Genomic DNA, 23,208 nt, shown 5'->3' on the forward strand with positions numbered 1-23,208 from the left:
ACTAACATTCACAGTGCCCAGGTCTGGTTGAATAACCATACAACAATCAACTCAGGAACACATTGCTTCTACCACCATCTGGGTTTCTTTGAAGGACAGAAACAAAGTGCCGGTAAATCTGTGTTAGGCAACCAATGTTTGGTTATGTATTTGACATATGGAGAATGAGAATGACATTATCAGCTGATGTAAAATCTTTGATTAAATATTGTATTGTATTGAAGCAAAAATAAGTCTTATTTATTTATTAATTACAATAATAATTGTAACAATGCATGTTACATTACGGAATGGATGGAACTAATGAATGAAACTAAAATGACAATTCGGTTTCAGATTGGGAGAAGGTTGCTGATATTGGAGCTCCCTTCTGTGCTGTTCTGATTGGCCAGGGTTGCTTGTCTCAGTCTGAGCCACTATGTCTGTTCCTACTTTACAGATTCAGGACATGTATGAACACCAGAGTTCTTTTTCTACTCAAAAGGCTCAGCCAGGAGACTGTGTGGAACAATTTACTGAATTTGAACAAAAGTGTAAGAATAACAGCCTACACACATGCATTTCCATGCATTCAGTAGCACATCTAAGGTATCTGTGAGAGCATCCTTTGAGATGAGTGTCAGGATGTGCCCTCGTTGCAGAGACACTGCCCCACTCTCTGTGCCCTGCATGTTCTCTGTCATATATTACCGTTATGTAAGCAAGATAATCTCCCTAAACAGCTGGAAACCAACATTAAAACCCTTGCTTGACACTCCAGCCATGCAATCCCCACCCCCACCCCTCACACACAAACACAAAACAATCAACGTAATATGACAACTACCAATACAGCACATCGTTCAACCTGGACTGCGACTGGACATGACGGCCCGTGGCACACAACTCCGCTGTCTAGAGCAGGTGCTACATTCTGCTGGGAAGAGGAGAGAGTGCAGTGTGAGTGGGATGCAGTTATTTTCAGAGCCAGCATTATTATTTAGTGGGCCGAGCAGATTAGTTTTAAAGGATCAGTCTGAATTTTACCGGATCATGACAGCAGAAGAGAACATCCATCACTACCCTGGATGGGAGGATTAAAAACGGCACAGAGGTGAGCACAAAAGAAACAGCGTGTGCTCAATCACCAGATGAAATCGCGCAGGTACCCCACTCCCAGTTGATCTGAATATTGCATCCATTTACATTTACAGTGACCCTTCTGCCCTTTAACCTCCACTTCTCTTACTGCTCTTAGTCCTGGTACTAGGGATATGTTGGCATTCTAAACAGGGCATCCTCTCAAAGGCATCCTATGGAAGTTTTTTACCTTTATATAACAGCTTTAGCAAGTCATTTTGATGGAAAAGATCGGAAAGTTGTAATAGGGATAATTGTCTGCTCCCCGGTGACATCTTGCGAGAATCGTGAAACATTACCTGGTCAGTGGATATGGCTCTTTGGAAATAGTCTTCACCTGTTGCTAGTCCTTCGGCTCCAAAACAAGTCCACACATACTGTACCAATGTCCAGAATGGAAGGGCTCAAGCCATGAGAAGTATTTACAACTGCAAGGTAAAATATAAATACTTGGCGTCGCAACTCTAGGAGGAGCCCATTAACAAAATACCTGAAACTGCATTGGATACTTTTAACCATATGCATGGCCTATGCGTATCAACATTGAGTATAAAACTACAGTATATAATAATCATATGGCAGCTGGGTTACCTGGAACCCCTGTCTGAATTCTGGCAGCTGGGTTACCTGAACCGTGCTCTATCCCAAATCTTCTAGTTACACCAATTTAGTTTTACCAGAGTCGTTAATGTTTAGCGTAGAATTAAAAGAATTCAGACTCATGACCAGCTGGTAAAATGCCAATGGAATGAATAAACCAAGGTCTGCTCAACAACCATGAGTTGAAAGTTGAAAGAATCAATTATTTGTCAGAACCAGATTTTAGTTTGGAGCTCTATAATCTTTGGTCAGAACTGTGACTGTGCAGTAAATCAAATTAACTTATGCAAAACTAATAATAATATGCGAGGCAAGGGGGCATTGTGCCAGCAATGCACTGGTTCATGGTATACAGTAACTCATTCGATTGCTTAAATATCAGGTAAATACCGTGGATCTGCCCAAGGTTTCTTCCTTGGTAAGGGAGTTTTTCCTTGCCCCTGTTGCTCTTGGGTGCTCCTTGTTGGTGCCCCCCCCCCCCAATTCCAATCCTCCCCCACCTTTCTTATGCAGCCCTTGCCACTTAATCTACTAAACCCCTCTTCTACTGCACTTTTTACCCCCCCACTTTGCACAAATAGGCTGACACCAGACATAATTTCACTGCATTTCTTACTTCCAGTAACTATATGCATGTGACAATAAACTTCCTTGTATCCTTGTATACATCACCTATTATCACTCAAAATATGCCCAAACAACTTTACCTATGCGTAGAGTTAGTCTATGATGCTATGAGGCATTACGGAATATTTCACAGAATCGGATGGAACACAGATGGAATCTGCAAGAGCTGTGGGTTTGGTCCAGCACATATGGTTTGCCTTCAAGCGGCATTTCTCACAGAGGGGGGTAAATGAGGACAGGAGATTATGAAGTGATTCAATTATCATCAGCACTGATGAAAATTATGTAAAACTAGATGTACCGCAGAGCGGTACAAAATACGACCGCCGCCCAGTCCAGGACATTTTTTCCACAAAAATAAATCACGCTGAAAATCCTATATTATTCTAACTGTCTCACTAAATTGCATTATCCACACTCAATTCTCACTGGTATCTGCTAGACAACAAGTACCAAAACATGATTAGTTCATAGATTTCACATGTAAAATTCATTTTATACAACCCCACCCCTATCTTGCCTGTTCATAATTCTGAGAAATTCTTGAATTGTGTGCATGTGTGCGTGCACACGTTTATGTTTATGTGTGTGTGTGTGTGTGCGTGCTTGTGTGTTTGTCTGCGTGTGTTTGTGCATGTGCATGCATGCGTACATATGTCTACTGTGTGAGTATGTGTCATACGTATGATTACTGTGAATGTATGTGTGCGTGTGTATCTGTTTATGCACATGTGTGCACATGGAATGGGTTAACATGACCCCTGGAGGCGAACATACAGAAAAAATTGGTCATCCTAGGCCCTATACGGTTCTCAAGATATTCACAGAAAACTGTGTCTGCCCTACCCTCCTTTCGGGGGGTCCAGTACAGCGGGGGGGCTACAGATCAAAACGAAAAACGATGGTTCCATGCTATCCATGTGGGGTTACATGCCCACCAAGTTTCGTATACCCCGGTCTTTCAGTGTCCCAGGAATCCTTGTTGGTGTACGGTCACTAAATGTACACATAAATTATTTTATTGTAAGGCCCCCCATGAACGAAAGTTCACAAAAGTTGGCATGCATTAGGAAGGTGTCATAATGATCCTACACTTTCAATATCGTGCAGTTTTGACCATGTCAGCCAGAGATATTGTGATGAAAACACCTAATTTTTTGCTTTTTAATTTTTAACTAGGTGGCGCTATACATGAAATAAGTGGTAATGGGATGGGTTGACATGCCCCCTTAAGACCAACATACAAAAAAAAGGTGGACCTCCTAGGCCCTACGGTTCTCGAGATATTCACAGAAAACTGTATCCGGCCACCTACAGGCCAGTTGGTGTATAGTAACATAAATTAATTTATTGTGTGGCCCCCCATGAACGGAATTCCACGAAACTTGGCGTGCATTCAGAGGGTGTCATAATGATATTACACTTCCAATTTTGTGCAGTTTTGACTATGTTAGGTCACAGATACCTGCGATTACAACACCTCATTTTTACTTTTTTGTGTTTAACTAGGTGGCGCTATACATGAAATGAGTGGTTATGGAATGGGTTGACATGGCCCCTTGAGATCAACATACAAAAAAAATGGTCCTCCTAAACCTTACGGTTCTCGAGATATTCACAGAAAACTGTGTCTGCCCTACCCTCCTTTCGGGGGGTGCAGTCCAGCGGGGGGGGGGCTACAGTGTCTTATTAACAGTGTCAAGTGCTCTGTGTGTGCTAGGACTCATCAACCAGTTTTAGCATAGTAATCACTCCAACTCCTCTTCTTAAACTACATAATAAACTAAATAAATGAAATATAACCAAAAGTTAAAAAGAAATTAGGAAAGTAATAAAGTTAAGATGAAAAATGATAAAACACAGTTTTCTGTCATTTGTAAAATACCAGTCATACATATTTTGTCTTATCAATTAAATCCTATGTTTTCACAATGATCTCACAAGATTTTCTTCTGTGCTGTCCAGTTCCTTACGGTTTCCTTCCTATGACTAAAGCCAGAGACTTTCTAATGAGGAGACACAGCACTCAAAAAATTCTCCATAGAAATGCATGGGCTTAGTTTGTAACGCCAATATGGCAGTTGTCTACGCATATCACACCCCTTCCGCGGCAAAACGTTGACATGTGTGAACACATTGAACCAATCATGTGGTGTGTTGTGAAGACATCGTGCCAATCATGTGTTGTGATCCTGCCGCTGGAGCAAGATTGCAGTAGATTGGTGTCGTGAAGCCTTGCGCACGCGCATTTCTGCCGAGATGGATGCCCGATGAGTGCCCAAAAAGCCGCCGAGTGGAGGGACTCGCCTAAAAGGACTTTGCTAAAGCCACAAACTTCATGCGAGCCTCATGATTGGAGGAGCATATGGACACAACAACAGATGTATAGACCCAGAGCCATATAAAGGTAGAGTTGCGACAATGGGTGTTCAAAATTCGTTAAGGTCTCGTGGTTCATGTAAACTTCAAAAATTTCCCGGAAGTGATTGACAATGGATTAGAATGCATTAAATAAGATACTGTTCCATGAGAGACAGAGCCACAAGTTTGGATAATTGACAGCCAATAAATGCATTGATATACAATATTTATAACACAGTGTAATTATTGTGTAAACTGTGTAGTTATCCTACCATTACAACAATATTAAATTAAATTCCAGACCGTAGCCTGCTAACGGGTGACCTTTTTTTCTCCCTTTTACATGTGTCACTCATTAATTTCTGTACCAATTAAAACCAAGATGGAAGATTCTTTAGAAAACGCAATAGCACCCACCCCATAAGTGTAGACTAGGCCTATCTAAATTATCGTTATAAAAAAAATTACCTCCTAGCTGTACAGTGTTTTTGAGACCAGCCTACAAAAGCGCATGGAGCTCCAGTGATGTGTAATGGTGGGCATGTTAAGTTAACCGTAGCATTACCTACACAGTAGCCTAACCCCATGGTAATGCGAGTGATCATAATAACATATAAAACGTGATATAGTCCTTGATAAATAACCAGGCTATAAACTCATAAACAACAGCATTTTGTCACCGTTGTCATTCACCGTGCTGTGAATACAGCACTAAGATGCTAGGCTAAAGAGCTTGAGATTCAGAGAACCTGCATGGTTGTGCTCATCCTGTCAGAAAATAGCAATTTGATCAGTGATCATGCATCATATCAGCGCAAGCTTGGTTTGAAACTTTCTGGGGATGGGGTTTACACAATCCTTCACTGGGCTAGTGCCTGCTGTGTTAATATGACCGTGCTAATGCTAACAGCTGCAGCTCCATCAAATCTATATAGGTTCTCATGCATATTAGGCTAGCTTTTGCCAATGAAAATGAATGCAACATAAAAAAAACAGTCCTGCCCCTAACTGAAGAAACGTTTACGTTACCATCAATGTTAACAACAAACTCCGCTTCACTGCTGCAAACAAAGTTGGCTATATGCTTCGCCATATAACGAACCAGCTAGCCTTGTGATAACAAAATCTTTTCCTTTTGTTTAGTCCACTGAAAGTTATCCACATATCAAACGATTAAATACACGGTTATGGAGGAATTGTTTTGGGGAAGCAGTTGCACTATATCCCACTTTTGCTGCCTTTAAACCACTTAAATCCATAGCCTAGATGAGCATTGCGCTTATGTTACAACTTGACGTGATGGTAAAGCTAAATGCCCGAGAAACATCACGTCATAAAAGTTGTACTAAACGCAAAAACTTAATGACAGCTGTTCGCGGTGTAGCCTAGTGCTGCCTAATTGAAATGGGATAGGCAGTTATATTCGGCTACGTGTGGCCCGTTTATTGGACTGCTCTTTTAATTTATTTGATGAGGAACTGATAAAAACTGAGCAGCAGAAAAGCTGTCGATACATAAATCGTTTATTATTATACAAGGATACAAGGAAGTTTATTGTCACATGCATATAGTTACTGGAAGTAAGAAATGCAGTGAAATTATGTCTGGTGTCAGCCTATTTGTGCATTAATGGGGGGGGGGGGGGGGGGGTAAAGAGTGCAGTAGAAGAGGGGTTTAGTAGATTAAGGAGAAATCAAAAATAATGAATAAAAAGTTCTATGGAGATGTGCAAAAGTTGGAGAAAGTCAGATATATGTGTGTGTGTGTGTGTGTGTGTGTGTGTGTGTGTGTGTGTTTTGACGTGTGATGAAATAAGAAAATAAATAATTAGGCTATTGATAGCCTACGATTACTTTACTACTATTACTGTTATTATTATTATTATTATTATTCGGATGAGGCAATAATGTAAATCTGAGTCTGAAATGTTGGCTACAGCCAGTCTATACTGCTGTAACTGCACGGCTGCTATTATTAATTGTTAACTTCCGGGAACTATTTGAGGCTTCCATTAGCTGCCATTGTTGGAAAAAAATGGAACATTAGCTTCAATGGAGTTGTCGCAACTCTACCTTTATATGGCTTTGTTATTGTACAATCTGTTCTCCCCCTTTATTTATCTTTCCCTCTGTGTTACACAGACATTCAAACAGACAGGCACCATGAAACGGTATACTAAACGTTTTTATAATTATTTAAACAATGAAGCATTGAAATAAATAGGCCACACATTTCAAGGACATGGGTTTCTGTGGTGCTTGTTGTCCTGAATAATCCTGGATATATGAAACAATATGCGCTGTTATATATAGAACATACAACTTTAATACATCTTTAAAATAACATTAAAATTTTACAAAATGTCTTGGCTTGGCTCTTGGCTTTTTCATTGGAAACAGATGTTTTAATGGGCCGCTGACTGGCTGCCATCTCTTAGGCCTACTCATGGACATCATGTGGATTATCCTTTAATGGATCCAAAGGTTGGGGGCAGTGGGAGGTAGACAGTAAAAGCCCTGCTGGGACAGTGCACTTGACACTGTGCTGACTGGCAGAGAGTTGGGCTGACGTAGTCCACTGACTCTGTACACAGATCAGCCTTCCGACTCAGTGCTTCTGCTGCCCAGTACATTTCCAGGATTTCTCAGTGGGAGAGGAATTCACATGAGAGCCCGGTTGCTGATGTCAGCCACTGTATTTGTGGACAGAATCTGTTAATATATAACACATTGACAGCCTGCAATTTCAGTAATTAAGTATTCCTAAAACTACAAGCTTAGGGATTGGAACCCCTCAGTTAATGTACGAAAACCCTGCATTCTTTGAAACTCCTTAAAACCAGAAATTTAACAAAAGCTCAATTGCTGATTCAAACATTGTAAAAATATCTCAAGATCTCAACATCTCACCTGACTAGGGGAGCAGGTATTTACATGAATGAGAACCGTTATTATCTGAGTTAAGTCCCTGTAATGAGGAAATGCCAGGAAATGTTTATATAGCCCAGACATAAGTGTTGAAACTGGCAACCACACACCATAGTCTTAAAGGAGAATTCCGGTGTGATTAGGGTGACCAGATGAGATTGGCTGAAATTCGGGACGCTTTCTTTTTTTTCCGCGGGGGGGGGGGGGGGGGGTGGACGGTGGTAGGCTTACAGCGAATTTTCAAACCTGTACCAAAACACATTTTTTATTCAAACATCAAGTCTGCCTCAAAATACAACAGAGAAATCATGAACTCAAAATATCATTGTGGGAAAAAAACAAAAAAACAATGACTGCGTAACAGTGCAAATCAGACCTTTCAGAATAAGGATAATAGCCTAACACTAATAACAAACCTTGCCAAAATTATGGGTCATTAAGTAAGAATACAAAATAATTGTTAGATTAAGTAGATTATGTTAAAACGACATGGACATTAGGCCGAACTGCCGACGTATTTTTTTTGCACACACGCTGGCTCTGCCTGCTGCGCTGCCTGCACATTCAATGTCCTCGGCTTCGCGAAATCAGTGCATATTCGCGCCTAATTATAGAACGTCAAAAAGAAACAAAGTAGCCGGGCTGCATCCAGACACTTAGCTGCCGTCGGGGGCTGCATGCAGTCGACTCAACCTCTCTACGGACAGTTTTTAATGTTTATCAGAAAATAACTACTCAGTATTCTGATTGAGTATAATTTTCGGGACAATTAGGGCAGGATTCGGGATTCGGGACAACTGCTTGGATATCGGGACTGTCCCGAATTTTTCGGAACGTCTGGTCACCCTAGGTGTGATATTGACCTAAAGTGTGTTGAAACATGATACCGAGTGTGAACGTATGTCTCATAGCCCATCTCGGCTTGTCCCCTGCACTCCAAAATCTGGCGCTAGTTAGCCGATGCTACCAACAGCTTTTTCAATGGTGGTGCTTCGGCATCGGGCTAGCCATGCAAATAAATCTTGAGTCGTGGATCTGCTCGAGGGATCAGATTCCAAAAAAATTCAGTGGAAATGCATGGATTCCAGTTTCTTCCAGTAGCAGCAACTGGAATCCATGCATTTCCACGGAATTCTTTTTGGAATCTGATCTCTTATCATACCTGTTCATTCTTACTCGTCGCTCGACTTATCGTGACTAAATTCAAGATGGCTGCAAATGCTGAACTTCATGAAGATACTGTCTGTATAAATCGTCTTGTAAGTAAACTACCAGTACAAGTTCTCAGTGTCTCGTTTTAAATGTCAGGGCCCTTGGAAGTCTACCAATGAAGTGTGGAGATACATTGAGCCTCGTAAATGGTGTAAAACAGTGATTTATTTGCATGGCTAGCCCGATGCCGAAGCAACACCATTGAAAAAGCTGTTGGTAGCATCGGCTAACTAGCGCCAGATTTTGGAGTGCAGGGGGACAAGCCGAGATGGGCTATGAGACATACGTTCACACTCGGTATCATGTTTCAACACACTTTAGGTCAATATCACACCGGAATTCTCCTTTAACATACCCAGTCCAAAGATAGGCTACTTTTGTGTACAGGATGGAACAAAAACCTTAGACCTTGAAAATGGTGTTGGCCAGAAGGTGGCGCCTCTGTATCAGTGCACTGTCACATGGTATGTTTGCTACTAGTTTAACTGTTGCTTTGCTTTCTAGCACCTGTTATCACAGAATGCCATAGCCATATATTTCAACAGACCAGCAATGCAAAGGCCACAGTGTTTGTAATGATACACATCAGTCTTCCCCAATAGAACCCCTTCAGGCCACCCTCTTTCATGAACAGGGCTACGTCCGGACTGCTCTCAAGCAGGATTCACACCTGCCCTCAGCCAGTAGAGCATTCACACCTGCCCTCAGCCAGTAGCAGTGGAAGACATTCTCAGGCTTCCCGCTTGTATGAGTTGAGAGGCTCCTCTTCCCTGAGGGTCTCCTAACTTGACTTGACATGACTGTGTGCTGCTGCTCTCTCCTCGCTTGGCCCATCTGCTCGGCTCAGTGCCTCTCCCAGGAGTGAGAGAGTATTTACGGAGCACATGTGGAGCTCGGCCCTTAAGATATTAATAACGTCTGTATTGGAGCGGAGGGCCAGGAGGGGGGGATGGGGGGGGGGGGGGTGTCTGTGATCCACCCTTGCAAGCGAGCAGGGGTTCGGAAATTCCAGTCGGGGCATGGTCTGTTTCCCAATATAACTCACAGCAAAGCAGTGCCTGCCCAACCAGGGTTTAGGCTGTCAACCCTTAGACTGTGTGAGTATGTGTCTGTGTGTATGTGAGTTGGTGGGAGCACTCGACAGGATCAAGTGAATATGCGGCATTGAGAAAAGACTGAGGGCCAGTGTGTGGACGTTGGCTTTGCTAATTTGCTAGTTCCTCTCGCTTTTCTCACCCTTTTCCCCTGCTCTCTTGCTATCCCCTTTCCCCTCTCTCTCCTTATCGCTCTATCCCTCCACTCCTCCCTCTCTCTCTCTCTCTCTCTCTACTGTGGTTGAGTGTGAAAGTGTGTGTGGGGCACCATGATGCATGGAATGGACCATGAAGAGGTGGACATTGACCTGGGGGATATGGACGAGCCACAGCAGACACAACCACAGCAGCTGCAGCAGCTGAGCTGGAAGATGCCTCTGGAGACAGTCCTGGAGGAGGAAGAGGACGAGGAGGAAGATGAAATCTCCACCCAGAGTGACACCAGGCCCCTGATCAATGAGAGGGACCCACGGCAGATGAATGAGTGCCTAAAGGTAGAAAGGAACATTTAGTCCGATTTCGTTTCTGAGTCCATCTTCAATAGTCAAACTGATTCACTGAAAGCTTACTAATGCAACAATGTCCAGGTATGTGCAGATGGTTTTTAGCCCCTAGTTCACCATATCCAATATGACTTCTGGTCTCTGTAAAGGCGTTGTAAGAACAAAACGGTTCTGTAGAGAACTTTCTCTAGCCTACCGGATGTCGTAAGGTTTAATATCCCATTGTATTTGTAAAAAGTACAAATATGTCAAAAGTAAAATAATCACAATACACAATCAACAGCTAAACATCATTGTAGATGTCTTACATTGAAGCATTTTAAAGTTGACTGATATTTAGCAGACACTTTTATCCAAAATTACAGACTTTTGGGGTTGGTTCTAGCCTACTATATTTGGTTGGGCTGGTCGAAATTTTGGGTGGGCAATATAGCAAAGCGGTCAAATTGAAAATGGCTTTGTATTTTGTATCAAAACTTTTGTACTTTTGTGGTTTAAAAATACTGTATATACTTTTGGTGATGTGATGACATCATAAAAGTCCAAAACAATGAATGTAGCCTCTGACTGGTGCTGACTTATTTGCCCAGACTTGTTGTGATCATAATATTGAGATTCAGGAAGATTATCCAGTGCAAGATGAGTAACTTATAGGTTGCTCACACACACAATACACTCCCTCTCATACCAAACTCAAGTTTCTTGAGAACTTTAATCCAGTCGGAATGCATGGGACCGGTTGCCCTGCGGTGAGCGTGCATTGACGATGTCAGAGACTTGTCTGTACCACTTGACATGTTCAGTTGTGACTTTTTAAGTGCACGATCTCTGATACAATATTTACGCTATGAGATGTAACAGGCAAGTCAGCATGATAGTTGATCTGTTGACTGTTTGCAGGTTATGGCATGTCTCGCAGGCAGAGAAAAGCTGTTGTCCACTTAATCAACAGAGTCAGTGTACTGATGATTAGACAGATATGGAAGGTTTGCAAAGTGATATCATGCTCCCTTTAAACAGTAGAGCCGTGGATCTGCCCAAGGTTTCTTCCTTGGTAAGGGAGTTTTTCCTTGCCCCTGTTGCTCTTGGGTGCTCCTTGTTGGTGCCCCCCACCCAATCCCAATCCTCCCCCACCTTTTTTATGCAGCCCTTGCCACTTAATCTACTAAACCCCTCTTCTACTGCACTTTTTACCCCCCCACTTTGCACAAATAGGCTGACACCAGACATAATTTCACTGCATTTCTTACTTCCAGTAACTATATGCATGTGACAATAAACTTCCTTGTATCCTTGTATCCTTGTATTTTTAGGCTTACTTTTCAAAATGCGAAAATACAGTATTTTTATAAATGGTGTGGCTAATGTATTTCGGCTAGTTTATTTTGATACACTAAAAATTAGGCTGTTTGATGTTTTATTTTAAAATACATTTTGATGTATTTTTGCCCATCCCTGCCAACAGCTCTACACAACACACACAGCAACACTCTAGCCCACCCTGGCCCCTGCTTAGAGCCGACCCTGCAGACTCTAAATGGTGGGAAACAAACCTGGTGTGACCGGTTGTCAGTCAGTGACTCATTTTCACACAAAGGTTTATCACTCTGGTGGGCTAACACATGGTAAACACACAAAGTAGCCTAGCTGATACTAATATTAGCCGATGGCTATACTGAATTATTTTGCAAGGAAATTCACCGGTCAGCCTAGTATAGGCTACCAGTAGCCTGGGTGCCATTCCGAACTTAGTCCCGCCCACAACATTTGAGGTCGGGAAGTTCGGTCTGGCATTACTTCATTGTCGTGCAAGTATGCTTGCCCTAGATCGGGCGGACCAATCAAATCAGGCTTTACGATGATGGACAGGTGAGCAACAGCCCCTGGTCTATCACGTCATCTGAGCACGCTTAGATTAGGCTTATGTTTGAAACAAAAACGCTGTGGCTAGAAGGATACATGGCTTTTAAGACCCCATATGGAAAATGCATATTATTTAATGAGGTTTTATCACTGAAAACGATTATTTCTGAAAACTTTGGCCAAAGTTGAGATGTGGGAAAACTCGTGGTTTCACTTTCATCAACGGAAAACAGCAGTGCTATGGCATTGCGACATGTTCCCTCGTTCGTTTGAAATCTTTGATTGACCACCTGTTTGAGGGATTTGCGACAGCCTTTCCCAGCTGTTTAACATGTTTGTAGGCTAGCAAATCAGCTAGGAGTTATTGACGGCACTAACTTTTACAAAAGACCAGAAAACAATGTTAAGGCATTTGTGGAGAAGAAGGATGGTTTGTGTGTTTTCTACACCTCACGGTAAGCTATTTCGTTGCTCTGATTGGTTAGGTCTATCCAATTGAGTGCAAAGGCAACCCCCCCCCCCCCCCCTAAACACGCCCCATAATTATGTCCCAATGGAGCAGTATCAGACTCATATTCTGACTAGAATTGAGTATGACTACGTCAGGCTAGGCTACCAGTACACTTAAGATGAAAGACAATAGCCTACAGTACATGTAAAACTAAAATCAAAAAGCTGGCCCTACAGTATGTTCATGAGACCTAATCTGAGAAAAGTTTGGACAAACCCTGCAGTAGGCCTAAAACATGTCTGAGGCGTCAGGGTTGGATTACTGCACAGGCCTACCGGGCCCAGGGGCCCAAGGGGTCAGGGGGCCCTGAAGCCCAAGCCTTTGCATGGAATTATTGCCTCAATATCAACAAATAAGGATGTAGGCTATGAATCTGATTGCATTAAAGTATTGGCCATCCCCAAAATGCACCAGAAAACAGGAAATCACATCATGCAAATTAAAAAAAATCTGGGGGAGGACCCCCAAACCCCCCTTCCCACATATGCGACAATTAGTGGGTTGTTCATAATCCGTCCATGTGAGGCATAGAGGGCCTCCAGGGTTGCCAACTCTCACGCATCTGGCGTGACACTCACGCTTTCAGCACCAATCTCACGCTCTCACGCACACTCAAGAAATGTCACGCCAAATCCATTCTTTTTTTGCAATCCGTTCATTTTTTGTTGATGACTAGACTAGACCACAGCATTGTTTCTAAATGACAGGATATGAGTTTAAGGCATACATATGTCTAGACCAACAGCAGGTAGGTCTAATATCCGCCTACAACGTTCTCAGCAGTTTTCTCTGATTGTTGATTCGCTAGGCTATTTTAATCCGGTCCGCGACACCTTCACGGAACACGCTGCTATTTAGACATGAGGCAGACCGACATAAAGTGTGGCCGCCCATTCTTCTCTAGGAACTACTCGCGAAGTAGCCTGACAGACATCACATGAAATAACTTTTTCTCATCTGGTGCTATAGCCGCTATTTGCTGCGATAAACGGTTCGCGAGAAAATTAACTTTCAAGAAATAATTATATTAGGCTACTATAGCTCTGCGCTCATTTCAATTCATATAGGAGGAATATCTCACAAACTTGTCGTTCCACGCATGACAAACCGTAAACCAGAATAAACAGCAGACCTTACCTAACACAAAGGTGTAATGCAATCCCCTGTACAATAAGCCGTTCCAGAGTAATCCGGTTTTGAAATGGTAGCAAATTTCTATATGGTCTCCAATTTTGGGCTTTAAGTGTCTTAAAACTGAGCTGTGCTTAAATACCTACATATGTGTAAATATTAAAATCAGAGGATATAGCCTACAGCTCATGGCTAAGAGTTTGTCGATGTAGCCATAATGATTTGTTTTCACAAAATGCTTAGCATGCATGTATTTAAGTGTCTTAAAAAAGTGTGCATATTGGTCAATGCATAATTTCATAACAGGCCAAATAGAAAATAAATGTTAAATATAGCCTAGACATAATATTAAAATCAGATGATTTAGGATAGTATAGAGTTAAATAAAGTTGGATGACTCCAGAACTCACACCAGTGGATTGGGTCCTAAAGGAGCCACACCACTTTTATGACACTATAGCTGTTCTGTTGACCTTTAGATTTGTTGCTACTGGGCATGAAGGGCAGGTCAATTATGAGTTCTGTCCAACATTGATGGTAGGTTTAGAAAAAAAGTCAGCACATTTTAATCATATTGCAATAATACCAATAACCGTGATCATTTTGGTCATGATTTTTCATCAAATGTTCATACTGTATCTCTAGTGGCTGGTAGACTTTGGAATCCACCAGCCACAATGGTAGGTGGAAAAAAATATTCCATCCCTGATACATACAGACACACATTCCGTACACTCATACACACATTCATCTCAATCTGTCCATTTCTTTCCACAACACTCGCCAAAAGTCATCATTTAAGGGGTTATTTTTACATTTTTCTACTGAGCTACTACCTTTTTCAGGTGGGCAGGGGGGCCCTTTTCATGTCTGTGCCCAGGGGCCCAGTGGCTCATAATCCTTCCATGCCATGGGGTTACAACACTGGTCTTGTTTTCAAGTGCAATCAATAATTTAATTGTACATTTTGAAGAAACTTTTCCATTCTATTAGGTTTTTTTTAAAAAACATAAATCAGGGATTATACTGTACATAGCAAAACAATCAGGGGACAGACATTTTTTATATAACATAAAATTAGGTTTAGGGAAAAATTTAACGCACACGCACTATGACTTCACAAAATCTCACTCCAGCCAAACACCCAAAGTTGGCAACCCTGATAGAGGGCAAGACGTAGGGAGGGAGCAAAACAGTAGATAGCCTACTGTTCAGTGGTAGCGTAGTGGATCAGGAGCTAGGCTAGTATGCAGTAGCCAGAAAAACTAGTTTGATCGCTGCCACCGTTGTGGCCTTCAGCAAAGTAGTTTACCCAAAGTTTCTCTGGGTAGACAAGCCCATGAAATCATGAAGGGAGTCATGAAAGTCACTTTGGATTAAACGCGTCAGCCAAAATGAGCAAGTAAGTATGTAGAGTTGAGTCACTCACACTCTAGAGAGTCATTTGAGTTTGGAGTAAGAGCAGATGAAGCAGCTGCCAGTGGGAAGCTCTCTGTTGGTGAGATTGTATTTGAGGAAACAACCTTTAGAAATGTTTTGTTGGATGTTGCCGGGAGGCCTACTGTACTTCAGGGCCGCCTCTTTCTTTCACCTCTACTGCCCTCTGCTGACCATAGATTGCAAGTGCAGGTTTTGTTTTCAGAGCTCTAGGATGGCAGATGTGGTGAATGACATTGACAGCAAAGCTACATGTTGTTAGTGTGATTATGCTAGGCACTAGGCAGACACAAGCAGTAAGTAAAGGTGCCAATGTCAATGTGAACACAATGTTGACTCAAATGCCAACCTTACATGTCTGTCTTTTAGTGTCACATCCACATTTAGGCCTACAGACACTAAGCTACATTTTATACAATAGCCAAGTATGTCTCTGGAGCCAACCACATAGGAATCTGCCTGGGGTCAGAACAATTAGTGTTGCTGTGTTCAAAACACGCTAAGCCAATCCAACACAATATGAAGGTGAGGCTCAGATTTAGTTTCCATTAGCTCCGAAACAAGTCTAAAGTAAGCGAGTTGTTCTCAAAATGAGCATTACTGTCATTTTCATATGCCTTTTTATAGACACTTCATAAATTGTCTATGCTTCCTTTACTATCAGGTAACCTTCGAAGACGTGATCGCCGAACCTGAATCTGTTCGTAGCGGAGACCGTATTTGGATCTGTAGCAATGCCTTGTTCGAGGTGTCCAGAGTGTGGTTTTACCGGATCGTAACTGTGTTGCTGGCCGTGCCAGTCTCACTCATCGCCGGCATGCTGTTCGGAGTCCTCAGCTGCTTCCACATCTGGTGAGTGAGTGTGTCCCCTCCCTCCCCCAATCAGCAGAGGACAAATTGTTTCACTAATCATTTAGCCTATAGCCTACCCTTAATTTGCATAGTTCCCAATTACCCGCTGGCAGTTGAGAGCCATTTCCATGCCCAGATGGCAAATACTGAGGGAGTCTCTGCTCTTGTTAATCTATTGTTTTTTTTCCCTTCTTTTGCATATTTGCTAGTGATGTGAAATGCATTATATCAGCCAGCCCCCAACTGGGGGCTCTAATTACCTAAACCTCTAAATCTTTGGGCAATACCTGCAGTATGTTTCCATAACACTGCAGAATAATTGTTTAAATGCATGGATTTATGGATTTCATTACTTTCAGTACCTAAACCACTCAGTTTCATATGTCAAACCTGATGGATTATCTGGGGCAGGATTTGCCCTCAATGGTCTGCGCTTTTTCCTGTGGTTACAAATGACCCATCATATTTATTTTTTTCACCGGATGCGGGCATCAGAGGGACACCCTCAGGAAATCTGTTCTATGGTCAGCAAAATCAGACACAAACAAGCCTGAGCTGTTGTGGGTAAATGAGTAGAGAAGTTCCTGTAACGCTTTCTTGAAGGTATACAGTAAGTATGTTTACTCTTTTGATCCCGTGAGGGAAATTTGGTCTCTGCATTTATCCCAATCCGTGAATTAATGAAACACACTCAGCACACAGTGAACACACAGTGAGGTGAAGCACATACTAATCCCGGCGCAGTGAGCTGCCTGCAACAACAGCGGCGCTCGGGGAGCAGTGAGGGGTTAGGTGCCTTGCTCAAGGGCACTTCAGCCATGCCTACTGGTCAGGGTTTGAACCGGCAACCCTCCGGTTACAAGTCCGAAGCGCTAACCAGTAGGCCACGGCTGCCCCAAGGTTCCTTTACTGTGGAAGTTTATGCATCAAGTGCAACCCTAAAAGCTTCAGGTTTTTGGAGTGTCTTTTGCCGTGCTGTGGTAGCTATTTTACAGCAATGCCCCAGTTTTAAAGTGAACGCTTTTCTGTGTGTCCAGGCTTCTGACTCCATGCGTGAAGATAACCCTTCTGAATACAGGCTGGCTGCAGACACTGTGGAGCAGCATGCTGGACACCTTCGTCCTCCCGTTCTTCCAGAGCGCTGCTGGGTGCTTCAATAGCATAAGTGTCCGCCAGGGGCAGCAGTGACATGGTGGACTATGGACTATGGAGTCCACCATTCAGAGACGAATGTGTGTTTGCATTTTCCAATCGAGAGAGACATATGGTGGGAATACACCTACCAGTGAGAAGACACGTCGTTTCCTATTTTCACCTTAGAGGTGGAAAGGAAGTTGATGAATGGACATTCAATATTTTTTTTTAAAGACGCTGGGAAGGAAGACATGCAAATTTATATTTGTAATCTGTCTGTGAACGAGATTTTGCACCCACTCTCCCCATGCTCTGCTTGTGGATGTGGGACTGAATAATGACTATGGCATTATGGGATGTGTTGACTGTGTGGGACTGAATAATGACTCTGGCGTTATGGGATGTGTTGACTGTGTGCCTAAAGCTTAATCTTTTCTGACTGGTGGCTGTGCTGATTGGCATTTCTTTTTAATTCCCTTTTACCACTGGCTTCTTTTATTTACATTTTCTTATTGGTTCATTCAGACAGGCGATGTTGTCTTATTACAGGGCGTCCAATTTTGTTTCAAGCCTCCTTTCTTATGGGTTATGTTAGATATCAGAAAAGGTAAAGCCAGCTACCTGAATAAAAGCTAACTCCAAAATGTCCATTCAAAATATATATTTTTTGATATTCTTAATGTCAACAGTAAAAAGAAGCTCTAGGTTTGAAACCCCTTCCCCCTTGCAAAACCTTGCTGATACACCACAGCTCTGAACGCTTGTGTCATATTTCATACAGTTTCCATCTCAAGCATCAGTCAGCAGACCTGTCAGACCCCCCCCCCCCCCACCCCTCCCTTCTCCGCTCAGGGCTGTCTCAGTCTGGCCTCTGTATTGTCTGCACACTTTGGGATTGTATAATCTGACACGTCATCCATCTTTTGAAGAGGAGATCGGCTAAATAAGAAAGCAATGCAGCTAAAACATGTCGGTTTGACTTAGAGAATTGACGGTAATGTCAAATTGGATTTGCAGACCCAAAGTGCCTTATGAATAACCATAAAATAATGGTTGCTGCCATGCTAGATTGAAGACAAGTACACCATGCCAACCATTCTAACTGTTTCTGTGATGTAGACCAGTATTGACTTGGTGCTGGCATTGGCATGCATGGATTACTTTTGTCCTGTGGTTGCTATTGACAGTCTCTCTTTTTGTCTGACTCTGTTCCCCCTCTCCTTGCAACCCCTTTCTCTCTCTACCCATAAATCTTTTCTTTCCTACTCTCTCTCTATACACACCATCTTCCTTTCACAAATCAAGCTTCCCCTCTCTCTGTCACACACACACGCACACACGCACACACACACACACAGTGTTCTTGTGCTTTCTCACCTTTCAGAGGGAAAACCCTTTTTGACTTGTATATGTGATGAATATAAACCTCAGTCTAACCTTCCCTCCAGGCTCAAGGGTGTATCAAGCTGCTATATATACCGACAATTAATCTAAGAGTCCTCTCTGGTTGCTTTGTAGGGGAACGCACAGGCACACACACACATACAAATGCACACACACACACACACACACAGAGACACGCATGTGTGTGCGCATGCACACACATGCACACACACACACACACACACACACACACAGACTTACTCACAAACACACACAAAGGGCTCATGCAGTGCAGTCTGACACATGCTGTGCTGCTCGGGAGAATTCCCTATCCGGTGAGAACAGTGAAATAAATACATAAATAAAGAACTGTATTTATCAGTCACAGCCAGACGCACAGCCTCTTGCCGTTAAATTAGGTGGACCAGGACTCCTGTGTTGCTCCTTCAAATTCAGAAATTGTGGGTGGTGTGAAGTTTCTGGGAAAAACATATTTCTGGCTTTGACTTAAAATGAAGTAAAGAATGTAGATAAGCTTTTCAAAGAATCTGACAGTAAAGAAAAGCATGACAGAAGAAACAATATGTTATACAACATTCATAAGAAGGCACATTCACAGTAGAACAACTTTATTCCACAGTTGTAAAGTAATTGTTTTACATCAGAGTTTTCTGTTTTTAATTTCACTTGGATTGGAAAATTGTGATACCAATAAGAGAGTCCAACTGTAAGTAGAGAGCGTTAATTTCCTGGGCTGGAGGTCTGTGTTTGGTCGTTTGTATCCGTGGGTCTGGGACTGATCTGTCTGGACTCCCGAGGCTGCTGCCGGGGCTGTATGACAGCAGTAATTAGAGCCACTGGCTCGCAGGTCAGCGAGAAATGCAACACAGACGTGCTTTCCCTTTTAGGAAACACTTAGGATCTATGTGCAAGTTCTGACATGCGTGTGTGTGTGTGTGTGTGTGTGTGTGTGTGTGTGGGGGGGGGGGGGGGTTTGCATGTGTGTGTGTGTGTGTGTGTGTGGGGGGGGGGGGGGGGGGGGGGTTTGCATGTGTGTGTGTGTGTGTGTGTGTGTGTGGTTTTGCACGCGTGTGTGTGTGTGTGGTTTTGCATGTGTGTGTGTGTGTGTTTGCGTGTACATGTGAAGGGTCAGTGCCAAGGGACTGTTACTGTATACCATCTGATGGATACACCAGTCAGTCTATCTGTGAGGACAGCTGCTTTACCAGCATTCCTGGAGTATCTCTCTCTCTCTCTCTCTCTCTCTTATCTCTTTCAGTCTCTCAGATTTTTTTCTGGCACACAGATAGACTGTTTCTATTTCTCTCACTCTCTCTCTCTCCGTCTATCTCCTTTCCCTTACAGTCTTTTTCTGGCACAAAGACTCTCTCTCTCTCTCTCTCTCTCTCTCTCTCTCTCTCTCTCTCTCTCTCTCTCTCTCTCAATCTGACACACTAACCGACTGTCTGTCAGCACAAGGGCTGTCACATCACCTGCCGTCTCCCGTCCTCATATCCTCATACCACGCACTGCAGGAGCAATATCCATCCATCCACCCATCCATCCATCTCTCCAGCTATGATCCAGACCAAAGGCATGGCCCCGGACTGCAGCGACGGCCACAATGAGGCCACCGAGAGCAGCCTCAACAGAAAGATTGACCTGGTCAACAGAGACCCCAAAGGCCTGAACGAGGAGGCAGTGAGGGTAAGTGGTTCATCTTACCAGGTAGGTGACCTGGCTTTACAAAGTAAAAGTCCCACCACATATTTGTCCCAATCATTCACTAACCCAGCTGATTCTGATTAGCACAACTATACAGCCAACTATACATCTCTAGTGATTAGTGACATTGCCTGTTAAGTGCACTGCTAAAAACAGTATGTGGTAAAGCTTTTACTCTCTGAACCCGGGATTACCCACCTCTGCATGATGTCAGATAATCTTGGTCCATCATGAGAAGCTCAAATGCTGGCACACAGCCAGGAAAAAAGGCTGAATTGGAGTGATGGTGAAGTCATGTGTCTTAGGTAGTAAAGAGTTTAGACACATTTGCTAACATCTGCTTGTATGATTTAGTTAAAACTGTAGATTACAGAAATTAATTAAGGACCACCCTAAAAGCTTTTGCCTAATCTTTTGTATTTACAACGGTGTTAAAAATAGCTATTGCATCCTGTATAATATTACTGTAATTAGACTTGCTTGTTGATCAGCCACTGTTAGAAGTCCCCAGCCAATAGCACACGGAATTAAAAAAAAATCCTGTGTATAATTGATGACAACCCCTTGAGGAGGGAAAGCACAGCACCAATTGTCTTTATGACTCAGAGCGGCGCGTACACTGGCACACAGGGCATTTGAGGTACCACTGTTAATCTCATTCACATCGTACCAAGAAATTTAATTACAGGACAAATGGCTGTTTACTCTGGTGCCATGGGATCTTCGCCTCTTGGCAACATCAATTCTGGTCTATCTGCCACTTCTGTCTGTCAGATTCATATCCTGTGAACGAGCCAAATGAAATGTGGCCACAGTTGTCTGATAGGGGGAGCGCAATGGAAGCCAAATGAGAGTGAGAACAACTCATATCCGGCACGTCAGCTTTGAGTTTATGATGTTGCCTCATTTGCAGGATTAGGATCTTTTGTCAAACACCACCGAGTTCCAAATTTAGATTGGCTCTGAACTCCAGGGTGCCGTGTTAAGCATAGCAACTGAGACTTAATGAGATAACCAGAAAATATTAACTTTGAGTGTTTTGTAAAGAGACATATTTTTATTTTTTTCTGCTGTTGGACATTTTCTTAATTGTAGCAGTAGTGTCTCTTACAGCGCGCTCTCTTTGCTGTGTCAGTGGTAGTCGGGAACTCTCTAGCCTCTCTCTGCATACAGGGGTTGTGAGGAGACCAAGCATAACAGTGTGCATCGTGTCATGACTCCTAAACCCTCCGCATTTACATTTCACACATCCTGAGATTCCCAGCAACTAGAGCACAGTGAGTATATACTGTATATGCAGTGCATTTAACGAGCAATTATATTCTCTGGGGATTGCTGGCATGCTGAAGTGCCTTTAAGCTCCAGACAGATGACCTACCACATACAGTATTTGTTCCAGTCATTCACTAAATTTTCATTTTAATTCCAATTAGTACAGCTCGTCAGCCAGCTATATGAGCTAATTCAGGAGGGACTTTACTCTCTGAATAGGAAATAAGGAAATGAGGAATAGGAATGACTTTCTGTAGCCAGGGTTACCCACCTCTGGCTCCAGGAACTGACCTCTGACTCTCAATCCCTCACAGGTGGACTTTGAGGATGTCATTGCCGAGCCGGACGGGACCCGCAGCCTGGATGGCGTTTGGAAGGCCAGCTACAGCGCCTTCACCGTGTCCAAATACTGGTGCTACCGGCTGCTGTCGGCACTCCTGGGCGTGCCCCTGGCACTGCTGTGGGGCGTGCTCTTTGCCACGCTGTCGTTCGGCCACGTGTGGCTGGTGGGTCCCTGCGCCCACAGCTGCCTCGTAGAGTGGCAGTGCCTGGGCCGAGTGTACGGGCATGGGGTGCGCGCGCTCTGTGACCCCCTGTGTGAGTCCGTGGGCAGGATGTTCCAGAGCGTGCGAGTGGTCCTGAGGAAAGAGATATGACCACGTGCAGAGGTCAGTCATGGACTAGACTCTCTTGAGAAATCTGCACACGCATCCAATTTCAAGCTTTGGGGTTTGATTCTACCTGACTGGGTCAACTTCACTCAGTGCTTCCAACAACCAAGTTCGCAAAAAATGAAATGAGAGCTTACCTGTTTCTCCAAAGGGACCCAGAGGAGAAATAAGCCGAGATAAGAACAGCTTGAGAAGAAAAACAAGAATATTTTGAGATCTTCAGTTGAACTTAAATTGGAAATTGGAGACAAGAGGAGCACTATTTCACAACTGATAAATTGTCCTTCGGGCAACACTGTTTTATAACTATATCACTAAAATGTAAAATATTGTAACTGACTAACACAAAATTAAATATCTTTACATGGTTTTGCAATGTTTGCCAATGCATGATAGAGGTGACACAGAAGAGTTTGAAATCTGTCTGCCCTTTCCAGCTCTTTCTGATCAGATTTTTCTGAGATCAGATAAAGCTGAAAACTGCTAGAAGCGTGCCTACACAAACAGCTCATACCCAACCCACTCAGGACTCAGACTGCTGTGGATGATGTGGATCTTTTTTTTCTACTCAAATCTGTTTGATGTGTGTAAAATCACAACCTGATTCATCTCTCTGTCCTTCTCGTGTCCATGTAGCATTAAACTTCATTTAAACATATCAATTCACCTAACAGAGATATCTCAGAGAGCGATACATTTTCACATACACTTGTTTCAAACATCAATAAAGGTAAAGGTTGGACTGTACTGGATGTTCTCCCATATGGCCTTCATCACCCTTTCACG

At 43.0% G+C, this 23,208-nt stretch overlaps 2 protein-coding genes across 2 annotated transcripts; both read left to right on the forward strand.

Annotated features, from left to right (window-relative positions):
• Positions 1-9,875: 9,875 nt before the first annotated feature.
• On the forward strand, positions 9,876-18,019 carry zgc:172270 (uncharacterized protein LOC100136849 homolog). The gene is made up of 3 exons (XM_042089661.1): positions 9,876-10,434; positions 16,050-16,237; positions 17,275-18,019. Exons 1-3 carry the CDS (start codon positions 10,210-10,212, stop codon positions 17,423-17,425), a joined length of 564 nt encoding a protein of 187 aa, XP_041945595.1. The 5' UTR covers positions 9,876-10,209; the 3' UTR covers positions 17,426-18,019.
• Positions 18,020-19,873: 1,854 nt separating this feature from the next.
• Positions 19,874-22,414, forward strand: LOC121707248 (caveolin-3-like). The gene is made up of 2 exons (XM_042089662.1): positions 19,874-20,461; positions 22,066-22,414. Exons 1-2 carry the CDS (start codon positions 20,333-20,335, stop codon positions 22,405-22,407), a joined length of 471 nt encoding a protein of 156 aa, XP_041945596.1. The 5' UTR covers positions 19,874-20,332; the 3' UTR covers positions 22,408-22,414.
• Positions 22,415-23,208: the final 794 nt, after the last annotated feature.

Source organism: Alosa sapidissima, chromosome 4, assembly GCF_018492685.1.
Source record: "Alosa sapidissima isolate fAloSap1 chromosome 4, fAloSap1.pri, whole genome shotgun sequence".
In the NCBI taxonomy this organism is placed as follows: Eukaryota; Metazoa; Chordata; class Actinopteri; order Clupeiformes; family Clupeidae; genus Alosa; species Alosa sapidissima.

Excerpts from the sequence above, each read along its gene's own strand:
- zgc:172270 (XM_042089661.1), top strand. The coding sequence starts at position 10,210 with ATGATGCATGGAATGGACCATGAAGAGGTGGACATTGACCTGGGGGAT. Across the intron at positions 10,435-16,049 it reads AGATGAATGAGTGCCTAAAG|GTAACCTTCGAAGACGTGAT; the intron begins GTAGAAAGGAAC and ends CTTTACTATCAG. Across the intron at positions 16,238-17,274 it reads CTCAGCTGCTTCCACATCTG|GCTTCTGACTCCATGCGTGA; the intron begins GTGAGTGAGTGT and ends CTGTGTGTCCAG.
- LOC121707248 (XM_042089662.1), top strand. The coding sequence starts at position 20,333 with ATGATCCAGACCAAAGGCATGGCCCCGGACTGCAGCGACGGCCACAAT. Across the intron at positions 20,462-22,065 it reads TGAACGAGGAGGCAGTGAGG|GTGGACTTTGAGGATGTCAT; the intron begins GTAAGTGGTTCA and ends AATCCCTCACAG.